General features: G+C 42.4%; 2 protein-coding genes across 2 annotated transcripts; both read right to left on the bottom strand.

Moving 5' to 3' along the window:
* Positions 1-3,941: 3,941 nt before the first annotated feature.
* Positions 3,942-9,938, bottom strand: gdf2 (growth differentiation factor 2; the record flags this gene model as incomplete). The annotated part of the gene is made up of 2 exons (XM_083634826.1): positions 3,942-4,846; positions 9,584-9,938. 2 exons carry the CDS (start codon positions 9,936-9,938, stop codon positions 3,942-3,944), a joined length of 1,260 nt encoding a protein of 419 aa, XP_083490952.1.
* A 3,249-nt stretch (positions 9,939-13,187) lies between these two features.
* LOC310774701 (growth/differentiation factor 10-like) lies at positions 13,188-20,596 on the bottom strand (the record flags this gene model as incomplete). Its single annotated transcript, XM_083634824.1, has 3 exons — positions 13,188-14,649; positions 16,511-17,418; positions 20,329-20,596. The coding sequence occupies 3 exons, from the start codon at positions 20,594-20,596 to the stop codon at positions 14,458-14,460; spliced, it is 1,368 nt and encodes a 455-aa protein (XP_083490950.1). The 3' UTR covers positions 13,188-14,457.
* Positions 20,597-21,187: the final 591 nt, after the last annotated feature.

Genomic DNA, 21,187 nt, shown 5'->3' with positions numbered 1-21,187 from the left:
GTTTGTGGACATGTGCTAAAGCCTTCTTAAAACAGAGTGCAGGATAAAAAATGGGGGGGAAACACACTGTTAAAATTGATATGATCAAGGGGTTGATTTTAAAGTATTTATCTGGATTGGATGTTAAATTGTGTAGGACTTATTTATGTCTCTTGTTTTGTTATTTTGCCGCAATAATGTTTCTCCAGTCTGGATTGGAAATATTTTTACTTCAAATTATACCTTTGTAGTAACTGATAATGTAATAACTGTCAGATATTGTCATAACGTACCATGTAATAAATAGAATGTCCCTCAACATAAGTAAAAAATAACGAATTACCAGATAATGTGTAACATCCTCAGCTGATGTTGTACTCCAAGTATTCAAACTACTACAAAGTTAAACCCATTATTACTGATAATTGCCGTTACATTTACGACATTATTAGGAAGAAAGTATGACAATATTTGGTTTTATTAAAATTATTATTATTTACAATATATTACATATCCAGCATTTACATGATCAGTTGCTACAGCCCTTTTTGTAATTTACCAATGTCAAACAATTTAAAGAATACATATATATTTGAATGTCCATTGGAATATGATGAACTGGTTTGGTTTGTTGATCTTGAACCTGACACCAACCAGTGAGTTTACCTCAAGATCCGCATAAGACCTTGAACCAGAGTTATGCAACCAGATGTAAAGTTTTCCAGCCAAATGCTAGACAGTGCTCTCTGCTAATATATACTTCTTAACTTTTAATAACCCCCTTACATAATAGGATTCCCTGGAATACTATTTAAGTCACAACATGTTGACGTACAGAGTTATGTAACAATACCAATCACAATGTTGCATCTCATTTGAAAACTCACCGCTCCCACGTACTTTGTCCACTGTGACAAATGTCAGAACAGTGTCATTTTTTTATGTTGAAATCCCTGAACTGAAAACTAGCTTGAAATTGTTTGATCATCAACCAAACATGATTAGCAGCAGTTCTAGTTTTAGTTGTAAACATTTCTGGGAAGCAGAGCTGATTTAGAGGCAGAAATAATCTGATTGGTTGAGTTAAACCTCCGTGGAAAGATTTTTTTTTCTGGTTAAGTAGCTAATTAGACTGAAGGCCAGTGAAAAATACATGAGAGAGGAGGAGGGCCCTTCCAACATGATGCATGTTGTCATGCGTATTACAGGTATGTCATGTCATGTCATGCTCATGAATGAGTAAAAATAAAGTCATTCAGTTTTGACATGTAGCTAACTTGCACTCTGAAAAACTCCACCCCTTGAGATTCAACTGAACCAATCACACAGGGGCATTAGTCACCGCCGAAAGAATTGGGCCGTTTGAAAGTTTGAATACAGATTTAGAGGAATATCTCATTTAAAATTAGCATTAGGATTAGACTGTTGTGATGTCAAATTCCGTTTTAACCATGAATAATTGTTCCTTTTCTCATTAGTGTAAATACTGTATATTTAATAGGGTTACCTGTTGGTGACAATTGGACATTGTCTTGGGAGGCAAATAAACCAACTAAGCCAATTATTTCCGCGGCTCTCCAAAGGCACTAAAATTAGATTGCTTGCCGTGTTATAATGGCTATTTTGAGACAAGAGCTATTTTGGTTTTTCTAGGAAGGAACTGCAAGCATCCACATCGTCTCACTCCCTCATCTGTCTTGTCACAGACGTTTCAACACTGATAAGGATGAGTTGAAGTCATTGACTTCAAATATTTACTAAGCTGACGTAGTACGTTGAGCTGGAATGTGAGTTCTCAGTTCAACATGAGTGATTAGAACAGTGGTTCCAAACTGGACCACTGCTGCGCGGGGCTCCCTCTGCTGGTACGTGGGGCTCCCTCCCTCTCATCCTTTCGGTGCTCTTTTCTGAGGTGCTACTTGGTGTAAAAAGGTTGGGAACCACTGGATTAGAAATTGATTACAGTAGAAATTGATTTTAACATGAGGGAACTGTTTTTTTAATGTTATCTAGCATACAGCTCTATTGGCCTCCTAAGAGGCTAACCAATAAAATAATATCTGCTTTATGACCTTATGAGTTGGATACCTATGAAAAGGTTACCAGGTTTGCTATAATGCATGTTAACTCTTTATGACCTTATGAGTTGGATAGTTACCTACATGAAAAAGTTGCCAGGTTTGCTATAATGCATGTTAACTCTTTATGACCTTATGAGTTGGATAGTTACCTACATGAAAAAGCTCTTTCCATACTCTCATCATGTATTAAATGTAAGTTTACTGGAAATTCACAGGTATTGCTACAGTGTGTGTGTGTGTGTGTGTGTGTGTGTGTGTGTGTGTGTGTGTGTGTGTGTGTGTGTGTGTGTGTGTGTGTGTGTGTGTGTGTGTGTGTGCGCGTGCGTGCGTGTGCGCGCGCGTGCGTGCGTGTGCGTGTGAGAACAACCTACATGCAGACATTATGATTATTTTTACTTTATACAAAACATACATTAAGTTAAATAACAATCACATGAACGTTAGTCAAAAGTGGCGTAAATAATTTGACTTGACAAAGTGAAAGGCTAAAAAGGAACATTAAATGAACAAAGTTAAAGGAACAGTACAACATTTAAGTGTGGTCACTACACAAGTTTGAGATGTAACTATTTAGACCTTATTTTTCCATTACCTATTTATAATTGCCATGTTGATCGCTTCAGAGCAACTAACATTTTTCTCCAGGGAAAATTCAATTACCAGCCAATTACATTTTTAAACAGAATAGGACCTTCAAGTGTTGGTTGGTTATCTTCAAAAGTAACCAGCTTTGGCTCTGCTGTGAGATTACAGTAGCTTGTTTGTTCTTGCTTTCTTACTCTGTAGGTAAGACAGTAACACAGAATTAGCCAAACCATTTCTCTCAAGGGTCAAGCAATAATGCAGCAGCAATGTAGCATGCATGTACTGTAAAAGTTGGATACAGTTGAAACAAAAGATTAAATGATAGGGATTCCGAGACTGGCTTCACTTATACTCTATAACAATTTTACATTTGCTAGACTTACATTTAATATAAACAATGACACAAGCAATGTACAGATTTACATTAAGACTAAATATTAGCAGTAGAACAGATTCAGTGACTCCCTACCACTGCCAACAGGTCCGTTTACCCCCCCCCCCCCCCCCAAACACACACACACACACACACACACACATTTATTGCATTCATCTTTCATAAACATCGGAACAATCACAGTATAGAGGATTAAGGCCACATATACAACAGATTCATCTCAGAATTCTAAGAATAACTTTATCTTGGAATTCTGACATTCTGACTTCATTCTCACATTGCTGCTGCTGCTGTTATGTTTAAAATAGAAAAGTAAATCGTTACATAGAGCTTTTTATCTTAATAGCCTGAAAAACTGCAGGTTTCACCCTTAATCATAGCCAAAAAATATCTGAAAAGATTTTTTTTTGTTTACTTTTGTTTCAAATTAGTGTATTCCTAAATGAGTCACAGTTGGAATAATGTCAAGCAAAATTTAAAGATTTATAGGGTCATCATTATTTGTAATACCAAATATTCTGTCCGTTGATGATGTGTGTTAAATATTTCTATGGCATGGAAAATTAGTTAGATAAGTTATTGTCTTACTGGAAATGGTTAAACACATAAATCTGTAAAGTTGCACTTAGGATACAGTTGCTAACGTTAAATGCTAACTAGCTAGCTGATGTCAGATATCGACATAACATTAGCTGTTGCATGGGGAACAGTATTTTATGTTTGGAAAAGCAAATCCATGTTTCTCCTGTGTTTTCTTTCCCAAGCTGGACCATTGGGACCCACAGAGGTTGGAATTATGAACTACCAGCTGGGAATTTCCTGACTTCCGACATTGAAGGAAACACAGCATCAGAACCGTTGCAGTCACCACTGGTACGACCGAAGCAACCGACCATCTCTGACTACCTGCAGCCACACTCGGCCACCCTCATCTCTTCATACAGGTAACGTATGGTGACGCGACCGTTCTCCCGGTACATGACCGTGATGGGGTCCAGTTTGATGGGGACGCAGCACGCCATGTTGGCCTTCTTGGGATTCCTGATGTTGATCAGAGTCTGGATGAGGGCGTGTTTGGAGGGCGTCGACTCGTCCGTGAGCGGGTGGTAACAAAGGCCGCGACACTCGAAGGCGTCATACTCAGGGGGCGCCAAAATCCAGCTGTCCCATCCAATGTCTCTGAAGTTGACTTTGAGCGAGGTGCGTCGGCAGTATTCCCTCTCTGCCTTCCTCCTCCTCCTCCTACGCGGATGCAGAGCTTCCGGGATCTCGTTGGGAAGCTCGTCCCCTCCACTCCAGTCGCTCCCCGAATGCAAAATGGCCTCCTCCTCATGGAGAATCATCTCTCTCAGTTCCTTTTTCGTCTCCCTTTTCCTGCCAATCAGGTCGTCGGAGAAAATGATCAAAGCCGCCGAAGTGTTGTCTCCGATGGATGCGCTCATGTCCAAACAGCCCACTTTCAGTGTGCCTTCAGCGCCGCAGTCCTTCCCATCCACCAGCACCTCGAACACACTCGCTCCATGGCCCGATCTCATCCAGCTCTGAATCGCCCTTGTCACGTCGAACGACTCCCACGAACCGTGCGACACAGTCACCTCTTTCCCGACCAGTAGGTGGCTCGTCGCGGGTTCGAACTCACTGTAATCCACCTCGTAGACTTTGACTGTGGCCATGCCCCTCGACCTGGCGTTGGCGAGGAGGAAGAGCCGTAGCTCGGCGGCGGTGATCTTCTCATGGCAGGGCATGCTGACGTTAAACAGCAGTCTATGCTTCGACTTGGTGCTGTTTGTCACCGAGTGAGTGATCTCTGTCGGAGAGACGATCTCTGTTGGAGAGACATGGACAAATCAGGAGAGTTACTTATTGGATTTTCAAATTCAATGCTTGTGTGTACCCTCAATGAAGACATAGATTTTTAGACCTTTTTTTGGTAGTTACTTTCAATTTAAATTACGACCTGTTGTCATTTTCTAGTAGTCTTTGGCTTCTGTGGTTGAGAGAGACTGAGGGAGAGGGAGAGAGGAGAGGGAGAGGAGGAGATGGAGAGAGACTGAGGGAGAGGAGGAGAGGGAGAGAGACTGAGGGAGAGAGAGGAGAGGGGGAGAGACTGAGGGAGAGAGAGAGGGGGGGATAGAGACTGAGGGAGAGAGAGAGGGAGAAATTGTGCGTGCGCCAATAGGGCAGGCAAGGCCACACAGCAGCCAAGCTGCGGGCAAGGCCGCGCAGCGGGCGCGCTGTGAATGCGAGCTGCAGGGCAGGCAGGCGAGCCTAGGAATAGAGCGTGCGTAAGCCGAGATGCTTAGTGTATTATAATAAACAATAAACAATGAATGCAATTTGTGCACAATGTGTAAATACACTTAATATTAATTGTTTAGGCCTAATTATTTGTAAAATCACAACACATTAGAGATGTGTGTAGTTCTTCACAGATTTAGCCTCTTCATTTTGCTCTCAAATGCACCAGGTTGACGAATTTTACTTTAAAATGTACAAAATCTTCTTCCGGGGGAGAATCCCCCCGGACCCCCCTTGGGTAGCTTGGCCCCCCCAAGCTAGGGGCAGGCCCCCTCTGTAACTTGGGTCTGGAGCCGGGCCTGAGGGTAATAATCAGATCAGACTTAAGCTAAGAACATTGGATCTTCAGGGTATTCATCAGATCAGACTTAAGCTAAGAACATTGGGCTATTGGGCTTTTAAATGAAGAATTAATTTACAAAATATGTTATTGACTAAACAAATTAATAAACTCAGTGTACAAAAAACTCAAACTGTTTTTTTCTGTAGCTGCAGGGAGGATCTCCGACTACATATCTCCGCATATCTAATTGATTAACATACTGCATCACAGCATGGTAGGCAAACTGCACAGAGGCCAACAGGCAGTCCATCCAACAAGTCATCAGAACATCACAGAAAATCATTGGTCTCCCCCTGTCCACACTCGAGAACATCTTCAGAACCCTCTGCCTCCGACGAGCAAACAAAATCTTGAAGGATGTGACTCACCCCTCCCACCACATCTTTTCTGTGCTCCCGTCCGGCAGGCGCTACAGGGCCTTCAAAGCCCGCACTTCTAGGCTGAAAAACAGCTTCTTTCCCAGGGCCATCATAGAGCTGAACAAACACTCCCCCTCTACGGCCACCACATGATCTAATTAGATAGACTATGCAGACTTTATATGTTGTATATTTTAGTTTGGTTTTTATATTACATAATGGTTTTATATTTTTGGTTTATATTTTTCTATTGGGACTGAAAAGTGGACTATGCGTACCCATGAAATAGTCTGGCTCTGGAAGCCACAACGTACGTGTGTGTGTGTGTGTGTGTGTGTGTGTGTGTGTGTGTGTGTGTGTGTGTGTGTGTGTGTGTGTGTGTGTGTGTGTGTGTGTGTGTGTGTTGCGGTATTGTTTTTAAGAGATGCACTTTAAATTTCATTGTACTGGTTGTACAATGACAGTAAAACTTTCTGATTCTGATTCTGATTCTGATTGATTTAACCCTTGTATGAAGTATAGCCTAAATGCAACATTTTTGTTTTTGCTCCCATTCTTCACGAGTTGAAATAAAAAAAAATCTATGACATTTTCTATGAACAGAAAAGGGTTATTTCTCTCAAATTTTGTTCACAAATTTGTTTCAATCCATGTTAGTGAGCACTTCTCCAAGATAATCCACCTGATATTATGATAAAAACAGCATGATTATTGCACAGGTGTGCCTTGGGCTGGTCACAAAAGGCCACTCTAAAATGTGCAGTTTTATCTTTAAAAAAAGCACTGACATGGATGTCACATGACTGACATGGATCTCACATGGCTGACATGGATCTCACATGACTGACATGGATGTCACATGACCAGGGCTACAAATCAACTCATCAAAGCAGTCACTATCTGTGATGAGAAAACTGCACATCTTAGAGTGGCCTTTTTTGTGACCAGGCACACCTGGGCTGAAAAATGGGAGCAAAAACAAAAAAAAAGATTGTATTTGTGTTCAGTATAAACAATACATTTAGCAGGTAGGGATATCCTCACTAAAGGATACATTTAGCAGGTAGGGATATCCTCACTAAATGATACATTTAGCAGGTAGGGATATCCTCACTAAACGATACATTTAGCAGGTAGGGATTAGTGTCCTCTGGAGAGAGAGTGGCATCAGCGGAGGACCAAAATGCGAGACTCATTAGCCAATGAACAGCCAGGAATGGGTCTCGCGCTACTTTTGCATGCTAAAAAAAGCTGATAATGTACAATTTGATTCAAGGGATGAAAAACCCTTTCAGAGTACAACACAAACTGTCTATTTTGCTGCAACTCGACAGTGCTGCTTAATCCAGGACCTTACTTCCTGGAACTCTTGAGAGTAAAAAAGTGGTCCATTGGAGTGAATGCAGATGTCGGAACTCTTCTATTATACGGCTCTGTTAGGGATATCCTCACTAAACGATACATTTAGCAGGTAGGGATATACTCACTAAACGATACATTAGCAGGTAGGGATATCCTCACTAAAGGATACATTTAGCAGGTAGGGATATCCTCACTAAACCATACATTTAGCAGGTAGGAATATCCTCACTAAACGATACATTTAGCAGGTAGGGATATCCTGACTAAACCATACATTTAGCAGGTAGGAATATCCTCACTAAAGGATACATTTAGCAGGTAGGGATATCCTCACTAAACCATACATTTAGCAGGTACTGTAGGAATATCCTCACTAAACGATACATTTAGCAGGTAGGGATATCCTGACTAAACCATACATTTAGCAGGTAGGGATATCCTCACTAAAGGATACATTTAGCAGGTAGGGATATCCTCACTAAAGGATACATTTAGCAGGTAGGGATATCCTCACTAAAGGATACATTTAGCAGGTAGGGATATCCTCACTAAAGGATACATTTAGCAGGTAGGGATATCCTCACTAAAGGATACATTTAGCAGGTAGGGATATCCTCACTAAAGGATACATTTAGCAGGTAGGGATATCCTCACTAAAGGATACATTTAGCAGGTAGGGATATCCTCACTAAAGGATACATTTAGCAGGTAGGGATATCCTCACTAAACGATATTTAGCAGGTAGGGATATCCTCAGTAAACGATACATTTAGCAGGTAGGGATATCCTCACTAAACCATACATTTAGCAGGTAGGGATATCCTCACTAAACGATACATTTAGCAGGTAGGATATCCTCACTAAAGGATACATTTAGCAGGTAGGATATCCTCACTAAACGATACATTTAGCAGGTAGGGATATCCTCACTAAACGATACATTTAGCAGGTAGGATATCCTCACTAAAGGATACATTTAGCAGGTAGGATATCCTCACTAAACGATACATTTAGCAGGTAGGGATATCCTCACTAAAGGATACATTTAGCAGGTAGGAATATCCTCACTAAACGATATTTAGCAGGTAGGGATATCCTCACTAAACAATACATTTAGCAGGTAGGGATATCCTCACTAAACGATACATTTAGCAGGTAGGGATATCCTCACTAAAGGATACATTTAGCAGGTACTGTAGGGATATCCTCACTAAACGATACATTTAGCAGGTAGGGATATCCTCACTAAAGGATACATTTAGCAGGTAGGGATATCCTCACTAAAGGATACATTTAGCAGGTAGGATATCCTCACTAAAGGATACATTTAGCAGGTAGGGATATCCTCACTAAATGATACATTTAGCAGGTAGGGATATCCTCACTAAAGGATACATTTAGCAGGTAGAGATATCCTCACTAAACGATACATTTAGCAGGTAGGGATATCCTCACTAAAGGATACATTTAGCAGGTAGGGATATCCTCACTAAAGGATACATTTAGCAGGTAGGGATATCCTCACTAAAGGATACATTTAGCAGGTAGGGATATCCTCACTAAACGATACATTTAGCAGGTAGGGATATCCTCACTAAAGGATACATTTAGCAGGTAGGGATATCCTCACTAAATGATACATTTAGCAGGTAGGGATATCCTCACTAAACGATACATTTAGCAGGTAGGGATATCCTCACTAAAGGATACATTTAGCAGGTAGGGATATCCTCACTAAATGATACATTTAGCAGGTAGGGATATCCTCACTAAAGGATACATTTAGCAGGTAGGGATATCCTCACTAAACGATACATTTAGCAGGTAGGGATATCCTCACTAAAGGATACATTTAGCAGGTAGGGATATCCTCACTAAACGATACATTTAGCAGGTAGGGATATCCTCACTAAAGGATACATTTAGCAGGTAGGGATATCCTCACTAAAGGATACATTTAGCAGGTAGGGATATCCTCACTAAACGATACATTTAGCAGGTAGCAGGTAGGGATATCCTCACATTTGTCCATTCTATGAGTGCTGGGATTACAGGTAGAAAAGTAGCCAGTTAGAAAGGTGGAGAGTTCTCTTTATTAACATGAGGGGTTTCTCCGGCTACACTGCACATCGTCACACAAACCACACCTCTCTCCTCTCAGGTTCAACTCTGACAGATGTACCTTGGACGGTGAAGCTTCGTATGACATCGGACTGTGGGATGACGGTGCTGTTGGAGGCATACTTGTTGTAGAGCTCCATCATGAACTGAGGAGGGTAGACCTTGCTGTGGTCCTGAGGAACATCTGACAGGTTGAGTTTCCTCAGAAAGCCTTCCTTCATGGTTCCCAGGAGGCTCTCCAACCTGGAGTCTGTGTTTTCCTCCTCCAGGAGGTCCAGCTCCGACAGCCGCGAGTCATGTCGTTCAGTTGTGTCCTCTGTCTGGACGTCGTTACTGACAGGTTTACAGCTGCAGGAGCCGGTGGAAAGCACCAGACTCAAGCACATCTGGAACAGGAATGTCCTGGAACTCTGCATTTTGAATGTCCTGGAACTCTGCATTTTGAAATCCAATTCTGTCTAAGCCAATCACTGAGCTGGCACAAACTTTACCTTCTTCTACGGGCTTGAAGACAGATTTTGGGACGGCAAGTTTTGAAAATGGAGGGGCCACAGTGGCGAGGTCCGCTCCCATGCTCCCAGAGTAAACAGGGGGACTTGTGTCAGGCCGGCTGTGCTTATCTCTGTCACTGATGCCTTCTTTGAGGCTTTGTTATCATTGGAGTTGTGGCTGCTAATGAAGACACTGTAAACACTTGACGGCCATAATGAGGAAGGCTGTGAGGTTACTGACAAACACACATTTCCATTGACACAAGTCTTCTCCCATCTTGAGGGTGAGACTTGGAGGCCAGCGGAGAGCAAACTGCAAACGCCCCAAGTACCAAACGCATTCAGCACATTGCATTCTTTGCTCCAATCATTGCTGCATATTTCTTACAGGTCAATGTTTTTTTGTTGACTCGCATCCAAGTTTCAAAGCATCATTGTACATCATGTAACTGCTTCATGTACATCATGTAACTGCTTCATGTACATCATGTAATGACATCAATCACTTTGGTCACTGCAGAGCTGCTGATACTGAAAATGGCAGCTTTGATAGAGGCCTTGTGCTGCCCTGTCTGATGTGTTTTGAATTACGAATAGCGTGATCCTCCCATGCGCTACGTCCTGCTGGTGAAACCCCTCGCTGTCAGGTGAAATGAAGTGGCCTGACTGCACATGTATCGGAGGAACATGTGCTAGTCTCAGCAGAGGGGGTGAAGCAATGACCGGGACAGCAGGAGGAACTGGCTAAGTACAATTGGGGAGAAAATCAGAAAAGAATTTGAAAGAAAAGAAAATAAGTGTTGTGGATAATTAACAGAGTGGGGTTGCTACTCCTATACTTCCACTGCTAGTCTTCTAGTTAATATAGTCATAAATGTGGTCAGGCACATAGTAGTTATGGGTCAATGGTCAAACCAAATCAGTTGCCAGATCAACAAAAGCCTCTAAGGAATGTCTTCAAGCTGATAGGCGTGAGAACGGAGATGATTTGGTGGCATGGCCAAGAGGAAACAAAGCCCGGGTGGTGGCAGCCTCCGTCCCCCCCCGGTCCCCAGCGGGGGGTGCGAGCCCACAGCAGAAGCCAACGAGTCCGGGGACGTTGGCCTGAGTCCGGGGCTATCTCACACTTTCTCTCTTTCACATAGTCACTCAGTATTTTGGTTCATGCCGGGTTTCATAAAAATGCCTTTATTACGGCGCTTTCATGCTGTTCACACTTCCTCTTTATGTCGTCAATCAGCGATGAAAGCCGACGACAATATCTACTGGCACGGAGCCAGCATGTAGCTACTGTAGGGCCAAACAAACTACTGTACTGTAGGGCAAAACAAACTGCTGTACTGTATGGTCAAACAAACTGCTGTACTGTAGGGCCAAACAAACTACTGTACTGTAGGATCAAACAAACTGCTGTACTGTAGGGCCAAACAAACTACTGTACTGTAGGGCCAAACAAACTACTGTACTGTAGGGCCAAACAAACTGTAGGACCAAACAAACTACTGTACTGTAGGGCCAAACAAACTACTGTACTGTAGGGCCAAACAAACTACTGTACTGTAGGGCCAAACAAACTACTGTACTGTAGGACCAAACAAACTGTAGGGCCAAACAAACCACTGCACTGTAGGACCAAACAAACTACTGTACTGTAGGACCAAACAAACTACTGTACTGTAGGACCAAACAAACTACTGTACTGTAGGGCCAAACAAACTGTAGGGCCAAACAAACCACTGCACTGTAGGACCAAACAAACTACTGCACTGTAGGACCAAACAAACTACTGCACTGTAGGACCAAACAAACTACTGTACTGTAGGACCAAACAAACTACTGCACTGTAGGACCAAACAAACTACTGTACTGTAGGACCAAACAAACTACTGTACTGTAGGGCCAAACAAACTGTAGGGCCAAACAAACTACTGTACTGTAGGGCCAAACAAACTACTGTACTGTAGGACCAAACAAACTACTGTACTGTAGGACCAAACAAACTACTGGACTGTAGGGCCAAACAAACTACTGTACTGTAGGACCAAACAAACTACTGTACTGTAGGACCAAACAAACTACTGTACTGTAGGACCAAACAAACTACTGTACTGTAGGACCAAACAAACTACTGTACTGTAGGGCCAAACAAACTACTGTACTGTAGGGCCAAACAAACTGCTGTACTGTAGGACCAAACAAACTAATGTACTGTAGGACCAAACAAACTACTGTACTGTAGGGCCAAACAAACTGCTGTACTGTAGGGTCAAACAAACTGCTGTACTGTAGGACCAAACAAACTACTGTAGCCTACTGTAGGACCAAACAAACTAATGTACTGTAGGACCAAACAAACTGCTGTACTGTAGGGCCAAACAAACTACTGTACTGTAGGGCCAAACAAACTACTGTAGGACCAAACAAACTACTGTAGGTGTAGGGCCAAACAAACTGTAGGGCCAAACAAACTACTGTACTGTAGGGCCAAATAAACTACTGTAGGTGTAGGGCCAAACAAACTACTGTACTGTAGGACCAAACAAACTACTGTAGGTGTAGGGCCAAACAAACTGTAGGGCAAAACAAACTACTGTACTGTAGGACCAAACAAACACACTGGAGCGCCCAGAACTGGGCTGAGAAAGACTGCTGTGACACTTTTCATCAATAGCATTTTAAATTAAATTAGGATTCAACAGTTCTTGATTTTGTATTACCTAAAGCTGGATAGCTGATATTCAACATCTTTAACAACACCTAGTGTATATGGTAGAGACATTCTGGGATACATTACTGCCTTTAAATGATGTAATTGAAGAATTAAATAACAAAAATGTGCAATTACATTCAAATGTGATGATGTCAGGATTTACACTGTTTTTGTGTAGCCAATGAAGGTCAATATTGACCCGAGCAACAAAGCAGTATCGGACATACTCAAAATTATGTATTTGTATTCACATGCTGTGCTATTTGTATACTGTATGATACAATATAAGTACTGTAGCATTGTATAAAATAAAATAAACATTACATATATATTTCTCTGTATGTAGCTACAATTCATTTTATTTCCATACCAAGCATACATTATGTCTATGATTTGTTAAAGCACACATCATATAACTGAGTGACAAAATGCCTACACAAAGTATTCAATACTTAACTCATACAATCATGGAAGGGGGATACATTAAATCAGTTTAGTTACTGTACAAATCTACTGTACATCTTACAAACTGTACATGCCATTTTATTTTGGATATACTTATGTAGGCTACTAGAGGTAAATGATGAAAGGCCACAGGAAATAGTAACATTTCTGAATGAAGCATTTCAACTGTTGCAGAATGGACAGTAGGTGGGAGCAAAGCACCATTTTTCCTCTGTGGGAACAACCAGGAAACCATTCTACAGTATGTTTCGTTTACATTGATTTCTCAGTATGTGTGTTCATCATGACCGCATTATATACAATATAGAAACAAAGACTATTGAAATACAATTTGAAGATTACCTCTCATGCATTATATACAATATAGAAACAAAAACTATTGAAATACAATTTGAAGATTACCTCTCATGCCTGAATAACATTTCTTGTTGATATACAGGAGACGTCCAACTACAATGCCATGACGCTCGGAGAGACGCATCATCACATATTTACAACACATAAGTACCATTTAGTTGCATTAGTATCTATTTACACAGTAGGTTGTGAATGGGAATGTGCTGCAGTGCAGGCACCTTATGAAAAAAACTGTTGAGTCTGTGAGTCAGTGTGCAGTTAATCAGTTTATGGCAAAAGTCCAGTACTCAGTTGTGAAGTGTGCAGGACTGAGGCGAGCAGCGGACACGATACAGAGGATACTGGTGTCAGAAGGCACTGTCAAAACACATACTGTCTGGAGCTGAGTTCATTAAAAAAACTGACCCAAAAGGGCTGCAGCAGTCAAGGCCAAGTCCGAGTCAATTTCAACACAGTCAAGTTCGAGTCCGGATCAGGTCAAGTCGAGGCTGAGACCAGAGTCCTATTCAAGACCAAAATAGGCAAGAGACCGTGTACATGTCTTTCCAAATGTAAAACTGAGGGTGTTTGATAAGGAACTGTGGACTAAACCGTTCAACATCCAACTAATCAATGCATAAAGGATTTTAAGACCATGATCCACATTTCTACAGGTGTAATCCCTTAGGAGAAAATAAACAACCGTTGACCAAGTGGAGAACATTTGGAAAAAACTCAAGTCAGAAGTTCAGAGCCCAATAGTTGCAGAGACAAAGAAGAAAAGTCAGAGAAGTCAAAAAGGAGTTCTGGAAACCCGACTCGAGACTGGACTCTCAGACATTCTCAAAATCCCATAGTTTCTCTTTGATCCAAAAGACACACTTAATCTACAGTTATGTTCCTGTCCACTGTCTTGTCCATGGATCGCAGGTCCTACCGGCAGGCGCAGGCGTCCACAGACATGCCGGGGTAAACCTTCAGCACCATGTTCCTGTTGGGGTCGAGGAAAAGCACGGCGAGCGGACTCGTCTGGTCTGGGACGCAGCAGGGCTCAGGTATGCCGGGAACGATTCCTACAGCTCGGACGATGCTCTGGATGGTGGCGTGGTTAGAGGGACGGACCACCTGAGGAAAAGGGATTATTAACTTACTGTATCCATTTACTAAAAAGGTCTAACAAGAAGGCAGACATACAAAGAGGCCAATTGATGCAAAGAAAGGACTGACATTTATGTATATAAGGTGCACAAGTGACAAAAAAAAAAGGACGGCACGGAAAAAAAAAGGACGGCACGGTGGCTCAGTGGTTAACACTGTTGCCTCACAGCAAGAAGGTCCCGGGTTCGAACCCCGCTCCGTCCCAGCTCCTTTCTGTGTGGAGTTTGCATGTTCTCCCCGTGTCTGTGTGGGTTTTCTCCGGGTGCTCCGGTTTCCTCCCACCATCAAAGAAAGACATGTATGTTAGGGTTAATACTCCTGTCAGTGCCCCTGACCAAGGTACTGGCAAAATAACTGGAGTTGGTCCCCGGGCGCTGCACAGTGGCTGCCCACTGCTCCTAGTTCTAGGAAGGATCCTAGTAGAGGATGGATCAAATGCAGAGGATGAATTTCCCCAAGGGGATAAATAAAGGATAACTTAACTTAACTTTAAAAAGTGTAAAAACTCTGATGGTCTGTGACTGAAACATTTTTGTTGTCTTTTTTAGTTTTTTTTGGGGGGGGGGGGATTGTCACTTTTGCTGTATTCTTTTGATAATAGATATATTTTTTAATTGGTTTATTCCTATGCCCCCCCCCCCCCCCCCCCCCATTTTAAATCAATAGGTAGTTGTGAATTTGGACTAAATGTGTAATGTACAGCGCTCATCTACAAAAGATACTTTGGTCTCAGTATGAATTACAATTAATCACAATTATTTGATCTATTATAATAAATATAACTGTCTTAGGCAGTTGCAGCTGATGTGGGTTAGTATTATTGTATTATCTGTTGTGTCTAGGGCTGTCCCGAATACCATATTTAGAGCGTCGACGCTTCGGGGGAATCACCAAAAAAGGAAAAACTCTGGTAGCGTTGTGCGCATTCTCGGCTATGGTGATCCTGCTGAGGAACAAACATGGTGTAGGCTACTAACAGAGTTGAGAGCACTGTCAGCTCAGCACCGTCCGCTCCGCAGCTCGTGGTACACTTCCTTCCAGGCTTCTCGTGACAAAAAGTTCCTCATCGATGGTCGATTTTCATCCAACTGCTCTCAGTCCGACATGCGGATATTATTATTTGCCACGAAATGTTGTGAATTAATTCAGGTGAGCTCAGCGTAACGTTAGCGGATTTCCCTCTGCTCTCTGACCTCGTCAATGAGAGCTGTGTATCTGTGACTGCTGCTACTTCACAATGTTATAAACAAATTAAATTACTTGAATTCACTTGAACACTCGTAACGTTACTCACACTGGGTTGGAAAGAAGTGTATGAAGTTTCACGAGCTCCGCAGACCACAGCTCACCGTCTGTGTGGCTACTGGCTGTTGGGTGCGTTTGTTTGTGCTCATGGCGCATGCCGGTGTGAGTTCCCCGTGTTAGAAACAGTGTTGACCCGAAGGACCCCGCCCAGCCAGAAAACTAGTGACTGTCTCATGAAGCTACACCTCACATTAGCTGGCTGTGCATATGGAGAGAGGAAGGAGAGGAGAGGAGAGGAGAGGAGAGGAGAGGAGAGGAGAGGAGAGGAGAGGAGAGGAGAGGAGGAAGGAAAAAAACAATAACACAAAGCGTCAATTGCTGATTTGAGCGTCGATTACCATGGCAACGATTGAAGCTTCGAAGCGTCGATTTTTTGGGGGTCAGCCCTAGTTGTTTCCCATTATAATCTGTATGCCTTGTGATTCTGCACTTGGATTACATCAGAAATTGCCCTAAGATAATAGAGTCACTCATGAACCTTGGGATGTAACAGAGCATAAAGAGAACACACTCTCTGACTCACTTTAGGGATGGGGAATCCGCAGGTCCCGGCGCAGTAATAAGCATCGAACGACTTGGGGGCCAGAACCCACTCGCTCCAGCCGATGTCTGCGAAATCGACCCGGAGGTATCGCCTGGCGCAGACTCGTGGTTCGCTCCACTGCTGTCGTCTGGCCTTCTTCATGGTCCTCTCGTCAAAGCTCAGTACCTGGGGCTTCCCCATGCCCTCACCGCTCTCCTGGCCCTGCTTTCGCCCTGCTTTTCCCCCTGCTGTGGCCTTGGCCGGGAAGTACGTGCTCTGCCAAAGCTCGTGGTTCTTCAAGGCGTTGAACTGAAGCTCCGGGAGGTCGTTGGTTTGGATCTGGCCAAGAGGAGAGAGAGGTAGCTCCCTCCGGACCCTCGAGGCAGAGGCCAAAGGGGGTGCGTCCGGTAACCGTGCCGGGTCCTCGCCAACGGAGAAGGGTCCGTACCGCTGGAGAGACATGGCCACACTGTTGGGTTCATCGATGGCCTGGTCATCAGCATATACTAGTATATACGGCAGGTTGGCTGATGAGAGGCGCTCTTGGCTGGGAGGATTCCTCTGCATCCCAAATCCCAAATCAAACTCCACCGAGACCACAAGCTCATTGAGGTCCCTGGCATGTTTCACAACCGCTGTGATATCCCGGCTTTGCCAAGACCCTCTCTTGAACGGAGTCAGAGTCACGTTTTGCAGCGGCATAGCAAAAGACGTTCCACGGAAGAGGAGCTGTGGCGAGGGAGGCTGGAGTGTGCCGGACGTCGACGGGGTGTGGGAGCGCCGGAAACGCCAGGGCCGCTGGTGGTGGCGTGGCCGCTTGCACAGGACGTGGAAGGAAGCGGACAGGATGTGCTCCGACTCGATGGAGGACAGGTTGAACCGGAAACAGTCTTTACCCTGCGAGACTCCTGTGAGGGATTTGAAGGAAATTAGAAGAATGAAACGGTTGACGAGGAAAAACAACAACTCTTAAAACATTTTTTAAGTTCGCCATTGACACTTTTATACTACTCATCTTTTTCTATTTACAAAAGGAGACAAACTTATATCCTCTGGAGGTAACTTAAAACAACTTGAAGTCTCAGATTTCACACCAAGGCAAATTCCTTGTATTGTGAAAACTTACTTTGCAATAAACCTGATTCTGATGCCTCAGATCTTTGCAGATGCATTACTGGTTTTAGAACAGGTTTTAAAAGAGTAAGAAGTCTGAGAATTTTCCCAACCCATAGAGGTGCATTTAGTCCTTCAATTGATGAGGTTGTCACATGGTAACACTGTTTGGAGTCAGGTGAGCTGCTGCTTCAACCTCAATGACTTTTCAAAATGAGGCTCTCGCTCTGAAATGCTTCAACCAATAAAGATGACGGGAGGGGTCAAGTTGCCACCCTGAACCTTTCTTTCTTTCTTTCTTTCTTTCTTTCTTACACATTTGATTGAAAACAAATGACTGCATCCAATACATCTTGCTCAACACATCTGATTGACACAAACAACGGCATGGAAGACATTCTTGAAGTACAACCTTGTCTCCCAGACTTCAAGCGCAGCCTGAAAGACAAACAGTGAATCCGTTCAGTAGGGCTGTACCATGGAAGACAAACAGTGGATCCGTCCAGTAGGTCTCCATATGGAAGTGCTTAGGAGAGCTCCTCTGAGGCTTTCCCCCTGTGCAGCCAGTCTGGGTGTGATAATGGGCTCTTGTCTAACACCAAGACTCTTATTGCTACTGGGGAACTAACCGTGCTCCAGACTTCACTCCCTCGGTTCACTAAATCACAGCACCGGTGGAGCGTGGAGGTGGAGATATTTGGCCTGAAGGGCAGAGAGAGTGAGTGGGTCTGTGATTGACAAAACACCTGCATGTATAGGATGTTTCCCATTTCCTATGAAATATTCAAGACTGGGGCAGTTGTGGTTTGTGTAATGTGACGTTTCTGTACATTCTCTGTGTTAGTTTCATTTCTTCTTTTATTTCTAGCTTGTATTTATTCTATACCTTTTTAGTCTGTGAAAGCACAATTGAGCTGCATTTGAGAGAAGTTGGAGTAAACACACTTTTACCATCCTTTGTATGACCAAAATCCACAGTATCTCATAGCAAATCCACAGTATCTCATAGTAAGTAGCAAACTTACTATAATCAATATGGATGTAGGGTTTTTAAAGGGAAAATAAGATTCAATTACGGCTTTTCTGACAACAAAAATGTATGTCTAGTCGGTAGGGGTGTCACAATATATCGTCCCACGAAATTTCGCGATAGTAAAACGTCACGATATGTATCGTTGAGATGAAATCTCATATCGTGAAAAAAAAAAAATTTTTTTTTTTTTTTTTTTTTTTTTTTTCCCTTCAAAAATAGACAAAGAAACGTCTTTGTTTGTTGAAGTTCAATGTGTGGAAAGTAGTTCAGTTGAACAAGTCTCTGAAGAGACACATGAGAAGTTATACAGGAGAGAAACCATTCAATTGAGTTTCTGGCAAAACTGTTTACTTCACAGGAAAAACTGAAGATGCATAAAAAATAGACTAAGAAAAGTCTTGTTGTTTGAGTTTGAAGAAAAACTGAAGATGCATAATGAGAATTTATACTGCTGAGAAACCTTTTAGTTCAAAGTAAATCTAAGTGACGGTGTAACTCATTCTATTTCAAGATAAGCCTTATCTCCAATCTCATGTTTTTTCTAGTTGTTATTGTAATAACAATTTCCCACAACAGCATGTTTTGTATTTGTGCATTTCAAATAAAATACTACTTTTCCAGTCATATATTGTCATTATTCAAGTTTAAAAAAATATTGTTAAAATCGTATCGTATCGTATCGTTATCGTGAACCCAGTATCGTGATACGTATCGTATCGTGAACTGAGTGTATCGTGACACCCCTACTAGTCGGTGATGCATTATAACTTATTGATCACTGACTGGAGATCATATGTTATCTACCTTCTTATTGCTTATTAAGCATATCATTGTTCATGATGATGAGGGTATGTTTCCAAAGGCATGACAAAGTTGTTTCATTTGGTTGTTGTTTTTTTAGTTATTTTGTCATTTAAACAGAACAACAACAAAATGCAATAGTCCGTAAATAATTAGCATATTAAATGGAATCAGGATTTTTTTTTTTTTTTATAATAAGTGAGTAATGGTGTTTGTTTGTTTGTTTTTTATTATTTTTTTATTTATTTTTTATGTATTTATTTATGTATTTATTTATTTATTTATTCATTTAGTCCCTGCATCCACCAGTGCTGGGGGTAACTCATTACAAAAGTAACATATTACATGTAATATATTACTTTTAGCAGTAACTCAGTAATATGACATTACCAACAGGATTTCAGTAGTTACTTTGTCAAGTAACACAAGTTACAAATTGAGTATTTGTTTTTATCAAAGCACATTTAAATACAGATAGCCTACAATCATTTCCTAATCAAATTGCGTGTTTTTATGCAAATAATAACCACTATAGATGACAATAACAAAGGAAAAGGATAACCTTTAGAATTTTGGACGGTTTACACTGACTTCAAGACAGTTTCAATTATTTTTCGGGATGGTGCAGCGATGCCATTCTACTGCAGTTATTTTGGTGAAAGTAATGCAAAAGTAGTGTATAAGTAACGAGTTACTCTATATTGTAATATTCTCAAATGAAACTAACTAGTAGCTAATATGTAGTATATTACATGTTTAAAGTAACTTGGCCAACACTGGCATGCACAGTATACCCTACATAGCACAAGCAGGATTCATTTCGGCTGGATCAAGCGTTTCATCCACTCCAAATAAGAAATACATGTCTCACCCGGGACAGCTTTGAAGCTTCTCACGGTGTTGCCGTGACTCTGGCTGCTGCGGGGATCTTTGCTGTACTTCTCATACACTTTGAACATGTTGATGGAGACCATGTCCCGGTGCGCGCTGCCATGCGCAAAGGCGCGCTGCTCTGTCGGCTTTGGGGCAATATCGGCGCCTTGATGCGCGGCTTCACCGAGATCCGCTGACAGGACGTTGCCCCAGCTGGACTCCAAAACCACCAAGACATGCAGAATGCTTAAAAGCGTGCTCGCCATAGCTGATGTTCTTGGATGTTATTCCATTCAAGAGACTCGGGAAAACGTATGTTGGCTAAAAACCAGAAGAATCAAAGAACAATGATTTCTCTCTCTCTTTCTTCTTTCTCTCTCTCTCGCTCTCTCTCTCTTTCTCTCTCTCTCTCTCCCTCTCCCTCTCTCTGTCTCTCTCTCTGGTTGATGCCCCCCAGGCACACTCTCGGCCGGTGTCCAGGTAATCCGTGACAGCCCCGCAGCACTGCACGGTTCGCTCTGCAGCCACTTCTACAATGGGAGGAGACCGGGGGAGGACGCGCGCATGCTGGATGACAGATGGCGACGCTCTGGACTGGAGGAAGCGCGCAGCCAACGAGAGCGCGCACTTTTCCTCTGCAGTTGAGCTGCATTCTGTCTGTCTGTCTGTCTGTCTGTCTGCCTGCCTGCCTGCCTGTCTGACTGACTAGCTGTAAGTAGCCTATCTGCAATAGGTGAACTGAGCAGAGCACGTTCAAAGCAGAGGCTTTCTAAGACAGTATAGGCTATTAGTCCACCAGATTAAGTCAATATTTCAGAAGAATCTTTCACTTTGTGATACAAGCACCAAAGTTGACA

The sequence above is a fragment of the Poromitra crassiceps genome (assembly GCF_964638095.1).
Source record: "Poromitra crassiceps genome assembly, chromosome: 4".
In the NCBI taxonomy this organism is placed as follows: domain Eukaryota; kingdom Metazoa; phylum Chordata; class Actinopteri; order Beryciformes; family Melamphaidae; genus Poromitra; species Poromitra crassiceps.
Note: the sequence above shows the minus strand (reverse complement) of the source record. Positions and strands in the feature narration are given on the sequence as shown.